The 23,912-nt window shown below is 39.5% G+C and overlaps 1 protein-coding gene across 6 annotated transcripts in view; it reads right to left on the reverse strand.

The window, feature by feature from the left end:
- The window catches only part of LOC124163355 (lethal(3)malignant brain tumor-like protein 3), a 74,134-nt gene that overhangs the window by 10,997 nt on the left and 39,225 nt on the right, over positions 1 to 23,912 (reverse strand). For all 6 annotated transcript variants that reach the window (XM_046540207.1, XM_046540204.1, XM_046540208.1 and 3 more), the window contains 8 exons: positions 17,674 to 17,996; positions 14,348 to 14,582; positions 11,537 to 11,790; positions 9,673 to 9,901; positions 8,525 to 8,700; positions 3,958 to 4,099; positions 3,248 to 3,381; positions 1,583 to 1,758 (listed from right to left, as the gene is read on the reverse strand). In XM_046540207.1, the coding sequence (XP_046396163.1) occupies positions 1,583 to 1,758; positions 3,248 to 3,381; positions 3,958 to 4,099; positions 8,525 to 8,700; positions 9,673 to 9,901; positions 11,537 to 11,790; positions 14,348 to 14,582; positions 17,674 to 17,996 (1,669 nt within the window). The remainder of the gene's footprint in view (positions 1 to 1,582; positions 1,759 to 3,247; positions 3,382 to 3,957; positions 4,100 to 8,524; positions 8,701 to 9,672; positions 9,902 to 11,536; positions 11,791 to 14,347; positions 14,583 to 17,673; positions 17,997 to 23,912) is intronic.

Raw genomic sequence — 23,912 nt, forward strand, 5'->3', positions numbered from 1 at the left:
AATCACATGGGTGCCAATCTGGCCTTTTTCAAATGAGGTTAAAATTGGCCGTTGCCATTTGTCTAATCTGGGATTTCTAAAACCAAATAATTTGTATATTATGAATACACGAATGGATGGTAACGAATCACAATCAATGCATTTCGTTTCCTTTGATGAAGGAAACTACCCTATTATCAATACCTGAATCAACTTTAACAACTGCTTAGGAAGAAAGACAATATCTTAAGAGCTGAATAGTAATGTGGAATTAATTAGTCTTTGAAATGTTCCCATACACAAAGTAGCACGCATGAAGATTTAGAAAAAATTCTATAACTTGAATCATGGAGAACCCATTTCCCCTACCTCAATGTAACGCCCATTCGTCAAAGTCTCTTTCTCGCGTAGCAGTTGGTGTGGTGTTCAGACCTCACCCACACTCACCGCACACCACACAATTTTTACTCTTTGTCAAGCATAAGGGTCGTCATTTCCAAAAGTTAGTTCATACTACTCATTGATGAGCTTCTGGAAATAGGGGATAGTTCTATCTGTTTTGTTTGTGGAGCTTTCCCTAATTTTGTGTCACTGAGTGGTGCAAAGAGCAATTTTTCTCGACAGGGCTAATGTTTGTAACCTATGGTCTGCAAATGTTTCGCCCTAGGGAATGGGAATATGAGATGGGAAAGAACATTCCTTGACATGATTGTTACATGATTCTTGAATTCCTACCACAAAACCACAGCACTGGCTTAAATGCTTCAAACCAATGCATGTCACTGCCTCAATGGAGTGGCAACAGCTGCCCAAGATGCACAATGCTCATCACTTCAAGTTTATTAGTTGAGTATCCATCTGAAGAGATATGGCTCACAATATTGAGCTTATAACATGCCGGGGAAGTCAATACACTCATTTTTTACCATATTAATCATATGCCTTTAGATGGTTCTTTGAATATCACTCATTATAACATGATTGTCATTGTGCGCCTATGTAAGGCTTCAAATGTAAAAATGATAATGCAGTACCCTGTCATTATTAAAGAAATAGTAGGATTAAAAAGGATCAGCCAGTATAATCATAGGGCATGCAGAGCATGGTATCAGAAAAACCTTGAACCAATTGGAATTATAGGACTTGCAGAGAACAGACAGTTGTCAGATCACATAAACTGAGGGTAATGCAGTTGTGATATCTCAGTTGGAGTACAGGTACTCCTTTCTTACTAACAAGATACAATCCGAATACTTGGTTGAAGGACAGATTGGTTGTCAGCAAGAAATGACAAACAAAGGTATTTAGTCATCTACAAGCAAAAATCTACCGAAAACCTGGCTGTGATGACTGACATAGGTTTGCTCTATGAGGTGCACATACATTTTTCATGAGATCCTTTAATCCAAATATTTCAAGAACATTATTAGTAATATAATAAAACAAAATTGCAAAAAAACCACTGCTGAGAACCTTATAGTGATACATTCATGTTGATGCAATTTGTCACGGCATTTACAAGGAGAAATTTTGGGGAACAATCAAAATTAATTTCACAAATAATGTTGGTGATAATTTAGGGTGGTGTTACATTCAGTCTCACCTCTCGTCGTCTTCATCTTCGTCGTCATTGTCGTCGTCGTCTTCGTCGCTTTCCCCCTCCTCCCCCCTCATCGCCACGTCGTCATCATCACCCAGCAGCCCCTCCTCCTCCTCCTCCCCCGAGTGACGGATCCTCAGCACCGATGGATCCAGACGATCAGGGAGCGGAGGAAGCACCTGGAAAATTACACGTCATTAACGGAAAGTTATTCCATCCTTCATGAAGATCTTTCAACTCCTTGCTTCAATTTATTTAGCTCAATTCTTTGAACCACACACCAGTTAAAAAACCTCCAGGATGGCTCATGGCAGTGATTGAAAGATGATTGAAAAAAATCCCTGCTCCAAGAGTTGAGGTCAAGTTACCAGTAAAAGAGAGACATGCACAGTTCTGGACAAAAATAATGAAAAACCCATGTGAGGAGAAAGGCATAAATTGTTCCGAAAACCATGCCACTGAGGAAGAGGCAACTCTGTGTCTACTTTACTAGCAGTGCTTTTCACAGTGGCAATAAATAAACGACCCTTCCTAGGTCAATGAATGGCTGAGGATGGACTACCTCCGAGGGTAAAATAATGTGCCTTACTGTCATCCTGTCGTGTTTCACTTGATATGGTTTTGTATGGCTCCAAATATACTTGGAATCACTAAAATTAATCACTGAATGTCAATTAAAACGCCAGTGAAATTGCAATTTCATGAGAATAATGATAAATACTATCATTAACTATTATTTTGTATTTCAGAAAACATAAATTAGAGTAGAAGTGGTCAGATTTCTCAGGACCCACCTTCACCGAGAAGCATATTGCCATTGAGGGGTCAAGTTGGGTATTAATAAGGGACGGGTAGGCGAGGACTGGCTGACCGTGGGACGGCTTCCATCTAAACATCACCAACCAGAGAAAACTAATCAGAAGGCATTGAAAGGAAGAGAATTATTCTTACCAAGATGTATACATTCTTTCGTTAAACCCTTTCTAAACGCGGCACAAGTTAGAAACTTCCTCAAGCTGATCTTTTGATTCAGAGACCAAGTAAAGTTGAATGTGGATGGAATTTTTGCACAACACATGAAACAAAATCTGAATCTCCTGGTCCTTGGAGATTGTCTGATTAGAAAGATCGTTTTTATTTACAATTTTCCCACCTTGTTAGCACCATAAAAATATCCCAATCAGTAGGAGTTCTTTAATGAAGTGGATGCCCTTAGGCATGATTTCTACAAATCACAATCCAAAATAAATGATATACTATATATTTATGGATTCTAAATTTCAAATGAGTACAATGCACATATGGTAGTGTGTTGTTTGAGATGACATCTGATTAGTAGGGCACTTGTACTTCTAAAATTTTGCCTGAGCCTTCTTCACCAAGTCCTTTCCACTAACAAGGGGAGACCACGTTTGTAGCTACGCATTTTGCAAAGGCATATTTTTTATGGTATTAGGAATGCCGAACTTATTTCGGGACTAGTAGCGGTTTAATTGAATGAGCCTTACTTTGGCTGTAATTAACTATTTTTCAAGCCGTACTTTTAACATGCCTTATATAATTCCAAAATAGCTGTACCTGTATCATGCGGGTGAGTTACAGCTTTATTAGCTCATTTGCAACATGTAAATACCAATATAAAAATAACAAAATTCTGAAGGAATTTACCTTGGAAGTTAAAGGACATTCACTAGGAGAAACATGCCCACAGTAAGGAGCACCCCTGGAATTGCCCAAACCACGGCAGCCAGGCGTTGGGCAAGAATCAGGCATCCTCGGCCACATAGACGCTTCTTCAGCAGCTATTGGACACAATTTTACAAAGAGAATTCATAAAATATCCTTTATTAGAGCCATGGTACCACCACCTCTTCTTGATCATATTATTCTTTAAGAGAACACAACAAGTTTGAATTATAAAAATAACGAACACTATTATGAATAAAAACTTTTGGACTATTTCGCGGCGTCAATTCTTGGGTGGCCCCAATGTTTTCCGACCGATGCTGGTCGCTTTCTCCGCACCAAATTCAGAAAATAAATTACAAATGAATTTATTGAATGAGAATGAATTTTAAAACATAAGTCAACATGTTAGGCACTATTTTTGTTAATGTTTTAATAAGCATATTCAGCTGCACGCCATGTCCATTACACAGTTTGAACACCTAAGCTTCAAGGCCTGCTTTGCACTAGAGAAATCATTTCAAAATTCAAGCCTCAAACAAACAAGACTATACTGAGGGAGGGACAAAATTAGGAGAAATACAGAATTATGACGAGATTGAATAGTGTTACATTGGAATGTCCTTTCATCCTGAGTTAAAGATTCAAATTCAGGGGTCTGGAATATAACTTTCCGCCACATATGTACTCACTGAGTGGTGGCTCCAATGGGTGGCCCGTGTGCATGCACCAACCGACTGGATGAATGTCAGGTGAGTCGTCGTCAATCCAAAATGCATAATCCTGGTTCCAAGACCATCCATCGAATCGAAGGCGGAGGCGATGACCACGCACCTGAATAATCACACACAAAGTGGGTCATGAAATACCACCTATGTACTCGCCACTGATGATCCACTAAGAATCATTGTTACACAATAAGATTGATTCCTAAACTTGTTTATAACATCTATATGGTGGCCGGGTCGCCGGCCTCGGTGGCGGCGGGGTAAAGTCCTCGCCTGCCAATCCGAAGGTCGCGGGTTCGAGTCCCGCCTGGGTAAGTTACCCTTGTCCAGGGCATGGATGTTTGTGATTGTTAAATGTTATCAACCCCGATGTAAAGGCCGAACAGCGCTGTTTTCGGTGGTGTGTGAAATAAATAAATAAATATATTAACAGCAATACAAGTGAAAGTTTGCTTAAGCCTATTCTTCAATCAAACGTAAGTGCCGTATAAGTGCGTGTAAGAGGTGCAAACGTGCAAGAGGCGCACCCCTATTTTGAGCATCGAAGCTAAAGAAAAAAATTTTGCAGCATTTTTTTTATCCTATCACGCGGTGTTGCAGATGTATGCCTGGACTTTCGACAGTTATCGAAATTTTCTCTAGCAATACTAATTGAAAGAGGAAATTTAGATAACTGCAGCGGTAATAGTGGCATTTTTTCAGCTAAATTTACACAATTTGAATGGCGCTCGGAGATAAGTATGTATTCACGCGTAGTATTAATCTTATAATGCTTACTAGGCATGGCTTACTAGGCATTGACACCAATATAATTTTCAGTTGCAAGAATCCTCATATTAGCATCTGAAGATGATTTTTTTGAAAAATCATGTCCTCAGCATAATGGAAATTACTCAGCAAGACAGATGTTGACTGTTGCCCAGGTATTGTCCTTCAAAACTACGCGTTTCTATACGATTGATATGCGATTAATATTTGCAGTATAAATGCTGCAGGATGCCTACTTGTGGCAGTAAATTTAGCGCACCCTACGGAGCGAAAAACCCTGCGCAATTTTTTCCATGTTCACCTCTGAGGTGCCGACGTGACGGCGCAATTCTTACAAGAAAAGCAAACAGGAGCATTTTAAAAATACGTCACTAAGGGAGAAACTCCCCTGCCTGCCGCTTGTTTTTGACCTAGGGTTTCAGATGACTGACTCACGCTAAATACCAAGGCCACTCAAGTCCCCCTTAGACTTGCGACCGGCGAAGGGTAGGGGGGGAAGATAAGAAGTTTGTGTAAGAGGCGCACCCTCATTTACAGCTGCAATTTCTGGGAAAAAAGGTACGCCTCTTACATGGGCTTAAATGGTACAACTTTTATTTTATGCCCCTTGACTTAATGTCATGTCCAGATTTTATGCAGAGACACTCATGCAGGGATGCTGAGTTAAAAAAAATATTGGGGGGGGCCCAAACCGGGGACCTTGCCCCGGTAAATTTTATAAGTAGTGAGTTTTAAGTTTTTTTATGCATTTTAGAAGAGTAATATGATCAACATTAGAACCCTGATAACTCGAATCTCAATATCTGGACACTCCGGGGAAAATCGACAAGCCTGACACATTTTTCCTCACACCCATAACAAATTTTTGAGGGGGCTCGGCCTTCCTCAGGCCCCATGCAGTCGGCGCCACTGCACTCATGTCCAGGTGATAAGCAGAGGGAATTTCAATGACCAAACATCGATTTCACATCTTTTCTTTATTCTCATTTATTTTTTATTTTTTTGATTTTTCACAGCATATCATCAGCCCTAAGAAGCCAACTAATAGTGATGTTACACATTTTTTTTCTGATTTTGCACATGACAACTACAATCTCAAAGGGTAAACTGACCAAATATTTCATCATGTCTCTCCCAGAATTGAACATTTCTTAAGTTAGGTTCAGTCAATTGAATCCAAATACAGCTACCACGTTGAAATGAGTGATATGAAAGCTAGATTGATGTGACTGTCGGTGCTCTCCTTTATAAAAACATAATCTCTGACTATGGCTAAATTACCAATGAATTACCGTATAAGCGCGTGTAAGAGGCGCACCTTTTTTCCCAAATATTGCAGCCAAAAATGGGGGTGCGCCTCTTACACAAACTTCTTTTCTTCCCCCCCTCCCCTTCACCGGTTGCAAGTTCAAGGGGGACTTGAGTGGCCTTGGTTTTCAGCGTGAGTCAGTCATCTGAAACCCTGGGTCAAAATCAAGCGGCAGGCAGGGGAGTTTCTCCCTTAGTGACCTATTTTTAAAATGCTCCTGTTTGAATTTCTTGCAAGCATCGCGCCGTCACGTCGGTACCCCAGAGGTGAACATTGAAAAGATCGCGCGGGGTGATTCGCTCCGGAGCGCGCGCTAAATTTATTGCCACAAGTGGGCATCCCGCGGCATTTATACTGCATATAGTAATATTGGTGTCAAAACCTGCGGTTGAAAAAATTCGAACGAGTGTGCTCATTGTTGGACTTAATGGTGGGTAGAAGAAATCGGAAATACTTATATGTGAAGAGCGCTGAAGGAGAGGTCGAGGGGAAGAGGGCTCCCTACCCTCCGTATTTAAAGCTACGAGCGAAGGAGCAAGGGAAGAACACGTCCGATCTTGCATATGACGTCATTGCCTTTAAAGCGAAGGGGCGAAGGCGCAGCAATGTGATATATGCAGTTTGCGTTGCCTGAGTTTCCAGTCATTCTCGTCTTGTTTGAATGCGCTTATGCTACGCTTGTTTCTTCCGAAATTGTGCTCTTTGGACTATGTTGAATATTATTAGCCTTATTTTAGCTATAAATCTTTGTGTCAATCAATTAGAGCTCAAAAAACTTAAATGCTGTAAGATATACGTCGCGTTAGGTCTAATTCTTTTTAGAACCTCGTGCGTGTCATACAATTGCTGAAAGATATCGAGATATCTTCGAGCTCAGAAGGTGACTCACGTAGTATTTGACCTCCAGAAACTCGGGGAATTGAACCTGGTAGACCGAAAAAGGTCAGTTGGTGGAATGGGGTAGGGATGAAACACGTTTCCATTGTTCCCCTGTATCTTGATATTTTCCTGTGGAGTCTCGGAAAGGAAAAAAACGGCAGAGGCATTGGCTGATGGAGAGCAGAGTGTAGTTCCGTTAGGCCCCTTGCACACACACCAATTTTGGACGGCCGGTAAAATATTGGCCGATATTTTACTGGCCAAGCGATGCTTGCACACACGCCGGATTTCTACCGGTCAAACGATACGTTGCTAAGTTTTTGAGCCAGCGTTGGCGATCCACAGTGACAATAGCCGGCAGCTAACCGGCATTTTGCTGGTGCCGGCGTGTGGTCGGTACGTGTGCAAGCTCCAATGCTCTCCCATTGTTCACTATTGGAATGTGGACGGCCGATATTTTACCGGCCGTCCAAAATCGGTGCATGTGCAAGGGGCCTTAAATCTACGACGTGGTTATTATCCTACGGCGCTGAGATTGCCCCGATTGTCGTTCAATCTCTTGGGAAAGCTCATGCCATTTGCCTGTCGTGTTTTGCCTTAAAATTTTCCACCGCTGCAATTCTATTGCAATACTCCTGCGAGAGCTTTTAAACAAAATTGTTCGTGAGTAGGACAAGCAACGTAGAGCGATGGCGTATGCAAAGAGAGGATCGGAACTCTTTCTACTCCCTCTAATGCCGCCGCAGTTATCAAAATTTCCTCTTTCAATTAGTACTGAAAGAGGACATTTCGATAACTGTCGAAATTCCAGGCATACGTCTGCAACACCGCACGATAGGATAAAAAAAATGTCGCATTTTTTTTTTTCTTTATAGCTTCGATCCTCAAAATAGGGGTGCGCCTCTTACACGTGTGCGCCTCTTACACAAGCTTATACGGTAACCAAAAGTGGATTTTCACTTGTACACAGGATGATAAAAAATATCCGATGCTATAATGTCTGCCAATATACTGTGTGAGCCTCGAAAAAATACCGGCTTTACACAAGGACTGAACAGGACCGCTAGTCCTTCCCCTGCATAGTGGCCGTCCACCGCCCTAACAAGGGGTCCAGCACGGGCTTGGTTGTGGCGGAAATATCCCTGGCATTCGGATTTTCATCTTTAAATGGTCGCAAGTAGTAAAACACTCACTCCCGATGGAATGGACATCATCATAAGTACTGACATGGATTAATATAACATCTTCCATGGTTTTTGTCTACATCATACAAATTGGAATGAACAAAACCCATACTTTCTACGGCTACTTCATGACATTGTGCAACCAACATGGCAAAGCAACTTTATTTCAGCCTCTTTTTAAACATTAGGCATTTCACTGTGTTAAGTACAATGAGCATGATTTATAACGTTGATTGAGTTTCAATTTGTGGCCATATTTTCTCCCTTTATAGGATCAGAGCTGGATGACCGCGAACGAATATCCCAGGACTTGAACTAAACATGAACATACTGACATACTGGTGAATACTTCCAATGGGATCAAATGGAGACTGAGGATGTGGGAACCTACCTCATCCACGGTGGCCACCCTGACCAACGATGGAACGCGAGGGTCAACTGCTTCAAGTCGCATTCCACTTCGAAATCCAGATGGAGGTCGCTGTTTGAATGCCCTTGCTGGAGCAGCCACGGAGCCAGTCTCGGCTAGATAGGTCTCCCATGAGAATGGCCCAGGGCTTGAATAGCCTAAAATCAAAATGACCAATCATTCACTGACTAAAATTGAACATTCACTGACTATTGCAGGGCACAAAATCATTCATTATGTAAGGTATATTTTATTTTACAAAATAATTTCACTGAATCAGTAAAGGTTTTCCAATCAATAATAGCATGACTTATCACAGTGAAAAAAGAGATAGAGCATTTTCTTGAACAAAAATTCAAATCAACATTAAAAATAAAGTTTTTGAGAGATGAGGCAAGCAGTCTTTCGGTCCACAATGTTGTGTTCATGACAAAAAAAGTTTCACAATTTATTCTCTGGGCATCTTCAGAAAAGGGATGTTCAGTAAGACCTTTTTGTAGACATACTATTTTACTGACCCTGATACTACTTTTTGTGCCACATTCTGAGCTAATCTCTGGCTAATCCTAGCAGCATCATGTTTATGTAGCATGGACAATAGTAAAGTAATATCCCCCATAAACATAATGTAGCATCTAGGCAGACAGAAAATCTAGCACTAAGGACATTTCCAAAAGGGACTAGTCTAGTCCCAGAGTAAAATTAATACTATCTTCAATGCTTAAATAATTACAGAAAGAGAGAAGTGTCATAGGACAAGGGTTAACAGGATAATTCTACAATTAATCATTGTATTCATGTAAATATATGGCTATAATTGAAATAAGTTTACTTTGTTTCAAACACATGCATGAAAATGAATACATCATGCTTTCTGATTTTTCATTCCCCAAGTACTGTTTTACCTTGATTTCTTACGACTTCATGGGTCATTTACATGTTAACATATTAAATTTCATCGTAAAAATACGTGGTGGCAAAGGGAAATGCAATCCCTAATTTCTACTCAGCTACCATGATTAATTCCTAATATGCAATAACATTTTACAGTGCCCTTAGTCCCCACTCTGAACAACCTTACTCTTTGGTAATACTGTAAACAGAAAATTCATTCTTGTGCGATGGTTTACCATTGGGCGGGGTTAAAGGGTGTCCATTCTCCTTGCACCAGCCCACAGGATGAATATAAGGAGAGGATGGGTCAGCCCAATAGTCGTACACGTCAGCCCATCCATCAAAATGCACCAAAATGCGGGAATCTAAGAGGTCAGCGACAGTTGCAACACACACCAGCGATTGATTTTTGCGATCCACCGCCTCCAGCTTCATGCCAGTTCTAAATCCCGTGGGACAAATGGACTGAAAGTATCAAAGGAAAAGAAACAAATGATACGGACCGTGAAATGCAGTCACTGGAAATACTCATAATATGCACATTAACACAAGGACTTCAACTCTCAAGCTCAGTATCCTATTGTTTTTGCAGGTAGGACAACTCTCCATTCTCTGCTGATCCACATAAATAGCCACTAACAAACATAAATAGCATCTAACAAACCGCCTGACTTTTCCAGGCTTTATGCACTATTTTTGGAATAAATTTATAAAACTGTGAAGGCAAATTATGGAAGGAGGCCCTCCTGACCCATCAGGCCTTTTTCTCTTTCACCACCTCAACAGGTTCCAGTTCTACGAATTTAAAAAATTCAGTATTTATCATCTTATGTCTTCCTAGGTAAATAGCTTCACATAACAATATTTTATTGCGTAATTTGAACTTGGTTCTAATCTTGCTAACAGATTTTCTCAATGGCAATGTAGTCATGAGTTTGGAGTTAACTTTATTTTTCTAATTGTTTTTAAACCATCAAGATTTGAAAGAATTCATTTGAATCTTTTTCAATCCGTTAACAACACCAAAAATCTTAATGATAGAGAAATATGTTGCATTATATGAGATGACAATGAAGTTACGTCACCAAAGTTACACCTTCAACTGCACTCAAAAAATGGGGCCCATTTTTTAATCTTAACACAAACAATTGGCTACTGATGCAAAAAAAGTTATACCATTTATTAAATGTAAAATAAGACGAAATTATAATTGATTCTTGTTTTTTCTCCATTTAATTATTTGCAACAGAGAAGTTAACCTTCAAACTTGAGTCATTTCAATATTGAAACAGACAGAGTTCTACGAGAAATTATTGCTTCCAAGGGTTCCATAGCCTATATGACTAAGAAATATAGGAACTGCTGGCAAAAGAAATATAGCTTTATTGCAGGAAGAAATAACACAATGTATTCTCAGTACATGCTACTTCATTAAAACTCACATGGTTTCAAAGTAAACAGGCCATTATCCAAGGCACAACCTATCAAGGGAGATTAGCACGCTGTTGTCCAACCCGGTTGTATTTATATAAATATCCAGGAATTAGAGCAAGGGCATTACCACTCTCATTATGATGAATTAGAATCTGCCATTTTAGTAAGTAACAGAAGCATAGACAAAGAGTTGGTGATGTCATTAGAGCTCAGGTCCATTAACTACATTAGAGAGATCCACTCACTGAGGGAAGGAAACTGCCCCTAGAGCGTAAAAAACATACCACGTGAAGTCATGAGGCTTAGGAGTAGTACAAAACTGGGTAGCTGCTTGGAAAGAGTTCTAGACATCATTAACTTATGTGCAAAATGGATAAAGGCCGTCGATTTTCCACAACTAGCTCGTGAAGTGGGCAACAGAAACAGAAATATGTAAATGGTCTCTTTCTTTCTTTAAATACTGTCATAATTGACAATTAAAAAAAAGGGAGGATGTGCCCAATCGGTTAAATCTTACAGACTTTTGATCCACGAATTTTACGAACGTAAGTTTATCAATGTTCTAATTATCATCTGAAGAATTACTGTTGTGTAATGAACAATGCTCCCCTCCATTTGGATGATTTATATTTTCAGTCCCTCCACAAGAATAATACGATGACTTACATATGCCTTTTTAGCAAAAAGATGCCTAGGAGCAGCCTGGGCCCTGCACTGTTTTAAGTACGCAGCCCAGTTGAAGCAAGGACCGTCAGCTCCACCATCAGAGCCAACCATCCCCATGGCATAACCTTTAGGAGGCTGTAACCGATGGCCATTCTTTTCACACCAGCCAGCAGGGAATAGATCCGGAGAGTCAGAGTTCGTCCAGAAGTCGTGGATGTCCGGATAACCGTCAAAGTGTAGGCGCATCCTGTAACCTGGAAAATAGCATATTCACTCATCAAGTCACTAAGACTGTGGACCAATGTCATTACACTTACATTTGCCTCTCGGGGCTGCCCACATTTCCTCTGTACATCTTTGGCAAGTTTCTAAGAAAAGAGTTCCATTTGTATCACTAATCAGACAAATGAATTCTACATTAATTACAAGTGATAAATAATCGGATAATGACTACCCCAAATGCATTTATCATTGAATTCCTTTCTCAATCTGCATGTTGTCATGTTGTTAACACAAGGAGTTAATACAGTAGAACCTCTATACTGTAATGGTTCAAGCCCCATTACAGTGCATTTCTACTCGGCGCATTTTCTTCCCTACCAGTTTACCCGCTCTTTCCACGACCTTTCCCAAACCCCCCCCCCCCCCCCCCCAGACCACGGCCCGTGGAGGAAAGCGTGGATGAGTAAGTGGGGATGAATGTGTTTACGCCGATTTTTGTATGGTTGTGTGTGGGAGGAGGGGAGCTCGGGTTTTTCCTGAGTGAATGGCGTGTTACTCCCCCTTTTTTCATTGTGCGTTACCCCCACCCCAACTTGAGGGATAATAAAAGGTGGTGCGGGTAAGAGAACCAAAGGAATTCTTAAGCGACTGTCGGGCGGAGCCTATGCCCGAAATCTGAGTGCGACGCACGGCAGAAGGAGATGAGGGGCCCAAACAGATCATTTCAGACTGATTGATCTGAAAGAAGAATCCCCCCCTGTCCGAAGGAGCAAGGACTGGCTGAAGAGGACGCATTACCTCCGTTCCGGATGCCGCTTCCTCCAACAAGGGAGAAAGGAGTGCAGTAAATGGAACGAGAGTTTGTTGGATCCAACCTGGTCCAAACTCGGACAACGATAAAGTAAGATTGCAGCTATCCCCCCCCCCCCCCCAAAGCCCCCACTTGTCTCCTGCCAAGTGTTAAGACAAACAGTCACGGAACGCACCCGTTACTTAGTGAAAGTGAAATTAATCACCAAGTACAATTAACGTTCGCACCCAAATTTACATTCGTCGGGATGGACTATCATTTACCTCCCCAGTCAAGAAATCATTGAAATTGTATCATATTTACGTGTTCACAACCGAACTTTATTTTGTTTTTATCATTTGCTATATTGATTTGCATCTCGGAACCAAGTTATATTGTTGTTGTTTCTTTTTTATTTATTTTTCATTGATGTTTCATAAATGGCTCTCACCAATTCATATTTCATTAGTGTATAAGAGGGTTTCTTTTGTTTTTGTCATATGCAACCTTATTTGTGTGAATTATATTTTTTTTAGTTGAAAGTGTTTGAGTAACTGTTTTGTTCTGATTCCTTCACGGGTCACCTCCAGGAAAATATCCCTCGCCCTTCCTTTCGCCCCGTCCGTTTTCCTTCCCGTAAATGCGTGTTGGACGAGTGCATCAGCGCCCGAACGTCACCCATCAGTTTGAATCGGGAACCCCCCACCCGCAATCGTCTTCAAAGAAGGGGAATATTTTTTATTTATGTGAATTACGAGAAGTGAGTGGCATAGTTTTGTCCCGTAGGTCCCATGCGGGAGGGATCTTCGCGGATTTGTATATTTCTTTTTATTTTTGTGCGACGTCTCCCCCCGGTTCTATTGTGGTATCCGGGCGAGTCGGGGGTGGGATGCCACAATACACTCATGCTTCCTTTAGAGCAAGGGATGCATTCCTTGCGGTCTCTGAGCTAATCTAATTTGCATTATCAGAGATTATTTTAACATTGGGAAGATAGAGATACCTTTCCAGGAGCATGGGTTTTGGGTATTGAATTTCCTATAAACCATCCACCATTCAGTCCAACAATGAACACACTCATTTGAATTTTTTAAACAGCAAGTTTTCAATTTCAATAATCCTCATAATAGCGTCTGAAGATGATTTTTGAAAAATCAGGTAATTAGCGTAATGGAAATTACTCAGCAAGACAGATGTTGACTATTAACCAGGTGTTGCCACCCAAAGCTACACGTTTCTCTAAGCTGATATGCGATTACTATTTGAAGTATAAATGTCGCAGGATGCCCACTTGTAGTAGTAAAGTAGCCTCCAGAGCGAAAAACCCTGCACGATCTTTTCCATGTTCACCTCTGAGGTACCAACATGACGGCGCGATGTTTACAAGTAAGAAAAGCAAACAGAAGCATAGTAAAAACATGTCACTAAGGGAGAAACTCCGCTGAATGCCACTTGTTTTTGACCTAAGGTTTCAGATGACTGAATCATGCTGAAAACCGAGACCACTCAGTTCCCCTTGGTCTTGCGACAGGGGAGGGAGTGTGGAGAAGATAAGAAATTCGTGTAAGATACACACCCCCATTTTCAGCTGCCATTTCTGGGAAAAATTTGTCTCTTACTTGCGTTTATTCGGTAATTTTTGAATTCCCTCCTTTCCTGCAGGTAGGCTAACATCCAGGAAAAAAGCCTAACAAGTTTTTCCAAATGATTAAACTGCAACTATAACCAGAGCCTTTCCTAGATTTCAAAGTTCTACCATCTCAGATTACATAAAGAGAATGTTTATAAAATAGCAATACCTCTGACTTGGGCGACAGTCAAGACACAAAAGAGGGAAGGATGCTCGGGATCTATTCCCTCCAGCCTCATCCCCGCTTTGAAACTGTTCTTGGCGCATGGATAAATGTCTCGGAAGAGGTACTGAGGAGCAGCTTTCGCCTTGCAGTGATCCAAGTACTTGGTCCATGAGAAGCCATTTTTACCAACTTTCCACGGCACTCGGCAAACTAAACTGGAAGAACTGCCAATTTCACTCTGGAATGACAACATGATCATCCACAATGAAATAAATGGTAAATGAGAACTTGGAAGGATGAGTTCCACTTTTGAGTCAGTTCCAATTCCTGAAATCGGTTCTTTGTTCTCAACCCAAAGTTTCATTTTCATTAAATGATATTCAACAGCTATTAATGTTTTTCATTATGACATGATGACAACTGACTAACACAACAATTTAAGTTCTTAAATAGGTGAGTAGGCAATTAAAATTGTAATAGGGTCTAGAAGAATAACTTGGTTAAAGAGTCCCCAATCCATCTGAAACTAGATCAGTATCACATGATGAAAAAACATGCTTCCTTAACAATTGTGAGACCTCTAACCATGTATAATTCTAAATTTTATGCAACAATTATAAATTTTGGCATGATTAAATAATTTGCAGTTGCTTCCATTTCTGAGGTCCCAAAGTTACAAAATTTGTAGAAATGTGTCCCCGAATTTTTTCAGATTTTTCACAGTGGTAGAACATTTAAAAGAAAATTCGTGACCATTTCCAAAAACAAACACCTATTTTACCCAAGGCAAATCATCCCTGCGGAAAGAGAACAGAGAATGCAGATAGGCCGGCCTAAATTTGAGGCGCAGCCTTCTCATCTCATATTTCCAGGATAGAGAGAATACTCCTATCCTGAGTAATGCCTATCAGTAAATTCATAAATATCAACTGATGAAACAATGGGCAATAACACTAGAAATAGTTCTCTTATGAGTAGATACAATAATGGCTTACTAAGCTTGACACTTTTGAGCCATGGAGTTTATCAAATGCAGCCACACTTGAACAAAAGGATGTTATTTTGACTGAAACGTGAATATAAAAGGTAGCAACCAAAAATATACATGGATCTGGATGTTTTCTTTGGGATTTCTGAATGATTCTGAAAGGTTCCTAACACGTGAAATGCAAACAGAACACCCAAACATACAATTTGCAAAAGGAAGATGGTAGAATGAATTAACATTACACCCATGTCTCGTATAGCGCAAGGGATGCGTTCCTTGGGGTCTTTGCGCTATACGAATTTGCGTTATACGAGAGCGTTTTAACATAGGGAAGATAGGGATGCGTTCCATAGGTAGCATAGGTCTTGGGTATTGAATTTCCTCTAAAACATCTATATTCCCATAAAAAGCCTTAGAAAACATTATTTCTATAAATATTTATAGTTTAAAACATCTTTAAAGATAGTATTCACGCATTCAAAGACTTTTATTCACGTTAAAAAAAATTCTTACGTGCTTTCGAAATTCCATCCTGTCGTGCGGGTGGGCTAACATCTGCTATCTCAGGGGATCGTAATGCGTTGCCGGCAGTTGACGATTTTTCAAACTAGTCTAAAAACAACTATTGTGTCACCCAGGCCCTTTTGTCGCTCATCGAAATGACAGGAAAATGCTACTTTAAATGCCATTTCATAGCTAGCGGAGTTTATGAATGATAAATCATTTTAATTTGAAGTCCTCCGAGTCATTAGCAGCTACGTGAAACAGTCTTTAAATGCCTTGAAACCTGACCCAGATTTTCCTTCCCTGAAAATGAATGAACGAGAATGCATTCTTTTCCAAAAGAATATCGTCTCATCAACACTAAAAACTAGTTGAGGGGGAAAGGAGCTTTCAATAACAGCTTGGAGTTCATCAGAAAATGTTGTGGTGGCTGCGCTATCAACACTTGCAGATTCACCTGATATCGCCGCACTGAAAATACCTGCTTGCCGTTTAAATTCTGGAACCAACCGGAGCTTTCACTTAATGTCTCGGAGCGATTACCACTCTCGTCTTTTTGTACTGATTCACCATGAACTTTCCGTGTGTGTAGACCGCTTGGTTGAAGTTGGTGCGGCTGAGGTCACTGATATTTTAGCTTCGTCTTTATTCAGAATAAGGCATCCTGAGTTTAAACTTCCGCGCAATATCGCTTTGACGCTCTCCATTTTCAAAGCAATTGACCTCTCTCAAGTCCTCTTCTAGGTTTATAGTTTTTATTGATAAATTCTTGATTTTTCTACACGCATTCCTATTTTTTGCCATATTCTCTTGGTTTTTACTCTGTATGGCTCTATCGAAATCACCTTCCACTGCTGAACTGTATTCCTGAGACGCAGAAGGCCTAAGACTGCGGGGAGGGAACGAAGCCATTGTGTTTGATACTCTATAGCGGACCCTTTTATGTGTTGATGCTATTCATGCTCAACTCGGCCACCGCTCCATTTCTCCCCCGTGAATACCGATGACCTTGAAGGCTTTAGCGTAGACTCTCTACCTGGAAGTCAATCGCCCGGTAACCTACGACGGCAAAAATACGTCTCAAACCGTATTGCTGAAAAAAAACTCATTTCCACTAGCCCCACGCTTAAATAACGATCTAAATTATTTATTATCATTCTGTTAAGGAGACGAGATAAATCTTCGGTAGGCCGGCTATCTAGACCCAATGACGAGTTATACTTTTGGCAATTGCGCAGCAATGAATTTCGATTAATATATAAACAAAAAAGAAGATTTGAGGCAAGAAATAATATTACTATGCGTAAATTGATAGAAATTTCGTGTGTACTTAGCGCAAGTTCACGTTTTATCACGAGAGCGTTTAAGATTTTTGATTAGGCTACACTGCGTTGCAATGTTTCCCCGAGGAACGAATTTGCGCTATATCGAAATTGCGCTAATCGAAATTGCGCTATACGAGACATGGGTGTATTTGTTCAAATAGACTATAAAATGCAGAAAATTTACAAAATTTATAAAGACTTGTTAAAATTTTAATAGCATGCATTTAATTTAGGATTTTATACAGTAACATTTGTGTTTTAAGGACCTACATATTTTTGTTTTTGAATTATTTCATCATCTACAATGGCTACCATGATATTTACAAAGAAAATCCTTTAAGCATCACTCAGCCAATGACAATACAAGTCTGGTTTCAGATGACTCGGGGGCCAATTCCACAATCTTGTCCTTGGCCCTTTGAAGTCTTTTCCGAAATGGAAGAATTTCACATTATTAGCTCTGAAACGGTAAAATTTGACAATAAACCAGTTCCTATTGTAATGTGACTTACCTTCATTTTGTGGTCTGGAGGGAGAGCGTCATTACTCGTGTTGTCCTCCTCACTGTTGACTGGTGTTGCCTTGAGGGACGAGGGCAGTTGTGACGGCTTGATGGAATTCTCCTGAGCTGATCCCATCACGCTTGAGGGCGTTTCCCCACCACTGTCATTGCTCCCGGCACTTTGCACCGCCTCGCTCTGTGAGGCTGGACCTATTGCAATGGCGGCTGCCCTCAGAATCTCTCTCCGTCTCTGTCTTCTTTTCTTCTGTCGCAGCCTCGCCTCCCTCACACGACGAGCTGCCAAAGCCATGGCAGCCACCTGATCAGCACAACCTAAGACATGGACAAGTTTTTCAAAGCAATGCAATAATAAAAAGCTAATTTTTACACAGTAATGAGCAATCGTGAAAAAATATAAACACCAAAGGAGGAAAATCTCCACAAAGAATAATCCAACATGCATGGGTTGGACCATGGCCAAGCCAATTGACATTTCACAACAAATCCCCTCCTTAGAGGGCCTCTCAAGTTCCTAGAAAACACTAACTAGCAAGCCTCGACTTCAACACACTTACACATACTTGGATTTTGTAAAATAAGCACTTTCACAAACTAGGCTAATCACTAGACTTCACTCCTTAGCGATGACATTAAATAATGGATTATTTATTTGGATGTAAGCCATTCCTTACGTGTAGTAGCATGAGAAATGAAAACTTGAAAAATAACTCAACTGGCTTTTGCTGATAAGTGATAAATATAACATCATTTCTCACTTTAACAATGACAGACCATCTGTGGATAAATTATGTTAACGCTTAAGGTGCCAAAGCTAGCCAAAAATTATTTGACAAATAGCCATTATCATCATCACTGGTAAACAATCCAAGCATTGGTTTGATAAAGCTCTCCACTCAACTGTACTGTCAGCTAATCTCTTCACACCCATATATTTTTTCTAGGGATGGTCAGATCAGATACACGGATCCAAATATCCGTGGATATCGTCATTCACCAGATATATTGGAACCAAAGTTGCGGTAGACATTGAATCTGCAGCCGAAATTTTAAATTATAGCTTCAGTGAATGCAACACCCCATTATAATGGAAAAGAGTTCTAATTCTCTCTTTGCACACTGCAATGCTTGTCCTACTCATGAACCATTTTGTTTAAAAGCTCTAGCACCTCTCTACACAACACAACTATGACCGTGGAGAATTTTAAGGCAATATATGACAAGCACATAGTGTGAATCTTCTTTTTTGAAAGAGATTGATAGATATTGAAAAACCATTGGGGGAGGCTCAGCACCGTACGATAATAACCATTATCAAAGTGACTACATCACAGGTTTCACAAAAGCAGTAACCCCCTCCCTTGGCCCATGCTTTTGATGTTTTTTTACCTCTTGGAGAGCAAACAAGACCTTAAATCATTAGCTTTGAGAGCCCCGGCGCACTGGCAACTTTTTCAAAGCAACTATTTAGTTGCTTTGAGGAAGTCCCTATGGAACACACGGCAGTTGCGGCAACTAAAAAGTTGCCTGTGCGCGGGGCCACAGTCAATTTCGTGTGTTTCATTTGAACATCCACAAAGCAACTAAATAGTTGCTTTGTAAAAGTTGCCAGTGCGCGGGGGCCCTGAAGGAAAATATCAAGTTACATGAGAACAATGGAAACTTGAGTCGTCCCTCCCCCATCTCACCAACTGACCTTTTTCAGTCCACCTGCTTCAAATTCACCCTGTTTATGGAGGCAACTGGTATACGAGTCACCTGTTGGACCCAAAGGTGTCTAACATAGCTTTAGGCAATTGGATGACATGTACAAGACCAAACTATGTAGATGCATTTCTGACAGTATTTGGGTTTCTTATGCTCTAATTGATTGGCACAAAGTTTACTAGTTACAAGGTTATACCAATACTAAAAACTATCCAAAAATGATGAGAAATTCAATGCGTTCCTTATGGTTCTTCACATTTTTAAATCATGATGATTGCAAAAATAAAATGTATAGAAAATTCTAATAGTAAATTTTAGCTTGAAAATTTACTCCGTCAATTGACCCTATGATTAGCATGTAAAAAATGTTTTTACGAGGCCGTTGACACTCGCCACAGCGCGAGTTTCCATCGCCAGAAAACCTTCACCAAGACTCCCTAATCTCCAAAACCCTTCCATCGCCAGAAAACCTTCACCAAGACTCCCTAATCTCTGTAATTGCTGGAAATCTGTTAGAAATGAAGATAACATGGAGTGCTTAGTCTCATATGCATGTGGTAAACTGTCGTTCGATAAGTAAGTAGTTCATTTCGGTGAAAATGCTGCGGTATTAACATTTGTCAATGCATGATCTTCTTTTGTTCCTCGGGCATTAGAAAGCAGTTGACACCATACCAGCATGTCTGTGAGTTGCGTGAATAGAGCATTTGAAGGTAGACACCATGGCAAAAAATGCAAAACAAGTCAAAGTGAGGAAATGAAATAATAGAGCAATACGAGAGTGGCGTAATTAATTTATCTACCTATTCGCTCTTCACAATAAAAAAAAACTAGGAGAAGATTAGGTCTGCCATCACAGCTGAATCACCCAAGGAATGCTGAACAAGAAGAGTTAGAAGCTTACAATAGTGTAGCTTTGTCCGGGTGGTTTTGCCAACTTCAGTCTGCGGGAACTATACTGAGAAAGGGACTATAGTCGAGTATTTCAGTGATAGATTGAGAATCGAGAACTTAGAAGATTGGTTATATTAATTTAAAGCACTAAAGCGTTATCTTTGTTCATAATTTTTGGTGATGCCTGCAGAGTACATCCGAAGCCATGGAAGAAAGGACTCGAATCCTTGTGAAATATCTCAAGAAATATTCCCCATGTGATATAGCGCAGACGAAATGGAACTCTTTTACAAACTATGAACTCCCCCACAAAACCCTTGCAGTACAGGGTGTTTCTTGCAATGATGCTTCTAGAGGCAGGTAATACGCAGATAGCAATGACATATGTGAAAAGCTGATGCTGAGCTTTTAGTTTATTTACTTTAAAAAATTCTGCATTCTTGTTCATTTTTTGCAGTCATTATTGAGAATATTAAATCAATAAATTCATGCTTGAAAAGTTTTGTTGCCCTTAAGGTCCATCAGATGGGTATGCTTTTTCATTTCTTTGTTGCATATTACCCAAGCGTGTGATATTATACACAGTTTCTTGCAGCTTGCTTTTGTTTTACTTAAGTGACATCACCATAATGTCTGCAATATATTTTTAGTGAAATAATATCAAGCTGATGTCTCTTATTATGTTACCAATTGCTACTCAAATGGTTTTTATTGCAGTGCTGTAGATACGCTCTGTGTATTACTTCAACGACTTTGCGGGCATAACACTCTAAATGGATCTTTTTTTTTTACAAAATGGCAATTTTAATCACATCATTATGCATGCTTAGCAGACTTTTTAGGGTAGATAATGAAGATATTACATTGGATCATATAAAAAGCCTTCCGAGGCAGGATTGTTTTACCACTTTCAACCATTTTTGTCAGCAGAAACAAATGCGATATATTATTTCACACAACTTCCAAAAAACATACAAGAACAATAAACATTCACCAATGGAAACACTTGAGGTATCAAATTACCTCAATACAGTTTTATCAGTATTGCTTCATTTTTCAGCAGAAAATATCAAAATAATAGAATGATCACGTAAATGCATTAAGTACATAGAAAAGTGGCTTCCTCAGTTGCGCATAGGGATAATGATTTACAAACTAATGTTTTAACTAATGTATGCATGATTTTTATTCAGTACGGTGCTTATAAATTGAATGGCTAGTTTGTTATTAAGGTTAGGAAATTTATTGATGCAGAAAAACATCGTCTTTCGTTTGGATTTGTGCTAAATTTTTTTCAGATAGAAATGTCTCCGTCACCACACCAATACTGTTCCTGCATAAGTGTTGACAATAGATTTATTGGCTATTATATGCTCCACCTTCATTTAAGCAACAATTCGCTCTAGCAAGAGTTTATTTGAGCACCATGGGGTCTCGTTCTATCGAAGTTGCACTGCACTAAGAAAACACATGACTGGCTTTTTATGGCTCCAATAAAAAACCATTTAGTAGCATATAATGTATCAATGATTTATGGAAGAATTTTTGTACTAGATAAACATTTCAATTCCGAAATTATTAATAAAACCTAAAAGAATTTGAAGGTGATTACTAAATATATTTAACATTATAACAATTACATTATATATAACAATTATCTGACAAAACGATTAGAAATCAGCTCTATCTACTGAAAAAATGTATGGACCTAATTTTATGGGCCAAGCATCTTGAATTAATATTTTATTTACATGGCAAAAAATATTTAGACACTTTAAAGGATAACGATTTTGAAAATTAGCAAAATAACAAAATCAATAAATTAACACAGGAAAAATAGTACTTTTGTCCCCCCAAAAGAGAAACACCACATTCACAATATACACTTGATCAATACAAACTGACATTCCCCAAAACATGAAGAAAATGTATACAGATGATTGTGAGTGCAACAAAGATAGTCCTCTGAAACAGCAGCCACTCAGAATGTATATCCTCTGAGAGGGAGCCAAGGGCTGCATGCGAGTTCTCGTCCTCGCACGTCAAAGGCGTTGACCAAACAATTTGAAACATGGCTTCTGAGCCATATACATGCCACCAGTACATAAGGTTATTAGCTGCACGTACCACATCATTTACCACGCCATGGCATCAGCTGTTAGGCACACTTCCATTGAAGATTATCTACATATTAGTAAAACTAAAGATAATTACGCAGACCTGCATCCACAAAATGGCTCAGAACATAACATGGACCTTGGCAATACCGTTATATCAAGCGAAAACTAATTTCCAGTTTAAATGAGGGAAGGGATTGCTAACCTAGGTGGCGGGAATACTGGAGGAGCATTTCCCTAAAAACTACGTGGTGGTTTAAACAGATGAATTCGAGTGTCTTGCTCATTGTTATCAATACCTTTTTATGTAAGCTGAACACGAGAAGGTCACTTTGTGTGTTTCTGCCATTTAAATATTCTACCAATTTAATTGTAGCAGAACAAATCACTCTTAAAACCATCGAAACACTCACATTTGATATGTACATATTGCAAATGAAATGATAGCCAGGTGGCTACTGCTTCCAAGGAAACAGCCAAAAAATTTGATAAAGCATTTTTGAATTGAAGTGTCATTAGTATGGAATACATCACTTGCAGGAGGGGTTCAGACTAATACATATCATCATACAAGTGCCAATAATTCATCATCAAATCAACCATTCCTTCCAAAATCCATCAACCAGTCCTTTCTTAAGTAGATGCACCGAAGTTTTGCAAATTGCAAGAATACCAAGTTTTTCTCCTCATTTGTTGAAAATTTTTCTCATTAATTTTAGAAATAAATCTTGCGGCATTGACTAACTTAATCGTAAAAACAATGTAAATGGCTGGCAAACACGACTGAAAAACATCCACAGAGGGAAAACAAACGAAAATTTTGAAGACAACTGACTTGCATGAAGGTTCACACATCTGTGTACAGAGCACAGCTCAAATTCTACAATTTATCCACAATTACTGTTCTGTTTCAATCATAACATGCCAAATTGAGAGCTTACGAGAGATTTTACTTTTATTTGAAGTATATACTTGAACATTTTATTAATCTCAATTTGCATTCCTCCACATGAACACTATTTCCCTTATATCCAAAATTAGAGAAAAGAGGTGTTTCATCAACATTCCCCGTGCGTACTTACTTCTGCAGATGAATGCAGAAAACACAAGCACGGGAAAGACGGGAGGGAATACATACCATTGTTTCGTTTGTCTTGACGATTAAATATTCAGCACTGAATTAAGGCAAAGATGAATAATGCATAATTTGACCTCACCCTATTCAACAAGTTGCCACAGAAGATGAGGAAGACTTCTCAGGCCCCAGGGCTATGAGGCCGTATGTTGGGGGCCCACAGCTAACATCCTATTTCCCTCTCTATTCAATAGCATTCTAGAGTTTAAAGGAAATAGCCATCCTGTTTTCCACTCAAATTTAACAAAAATTTTACTTTTTCCATGTATATAAGATTTAAAAGAAGTAACACAGCCTTTTTTTATTATGAAATAATGTACCAAATAATTTAAAGCCAATTTTAATGAAAACATGTTGATTTTTTACGACGACATAGAA

Source organism: Ischnura elegans, chromosome 8 (genome assembly GCF_921293095.1).
Source record: "Ischnura elegans chromosome 8, ioIscEleg1.1, whole genome shotgun sequence".
NCBI lineage: Eukaryota > Metazoa > Arthropoda > Insecta > Odonata > Coenagrionidae > Ischnura > Ischnura elegans.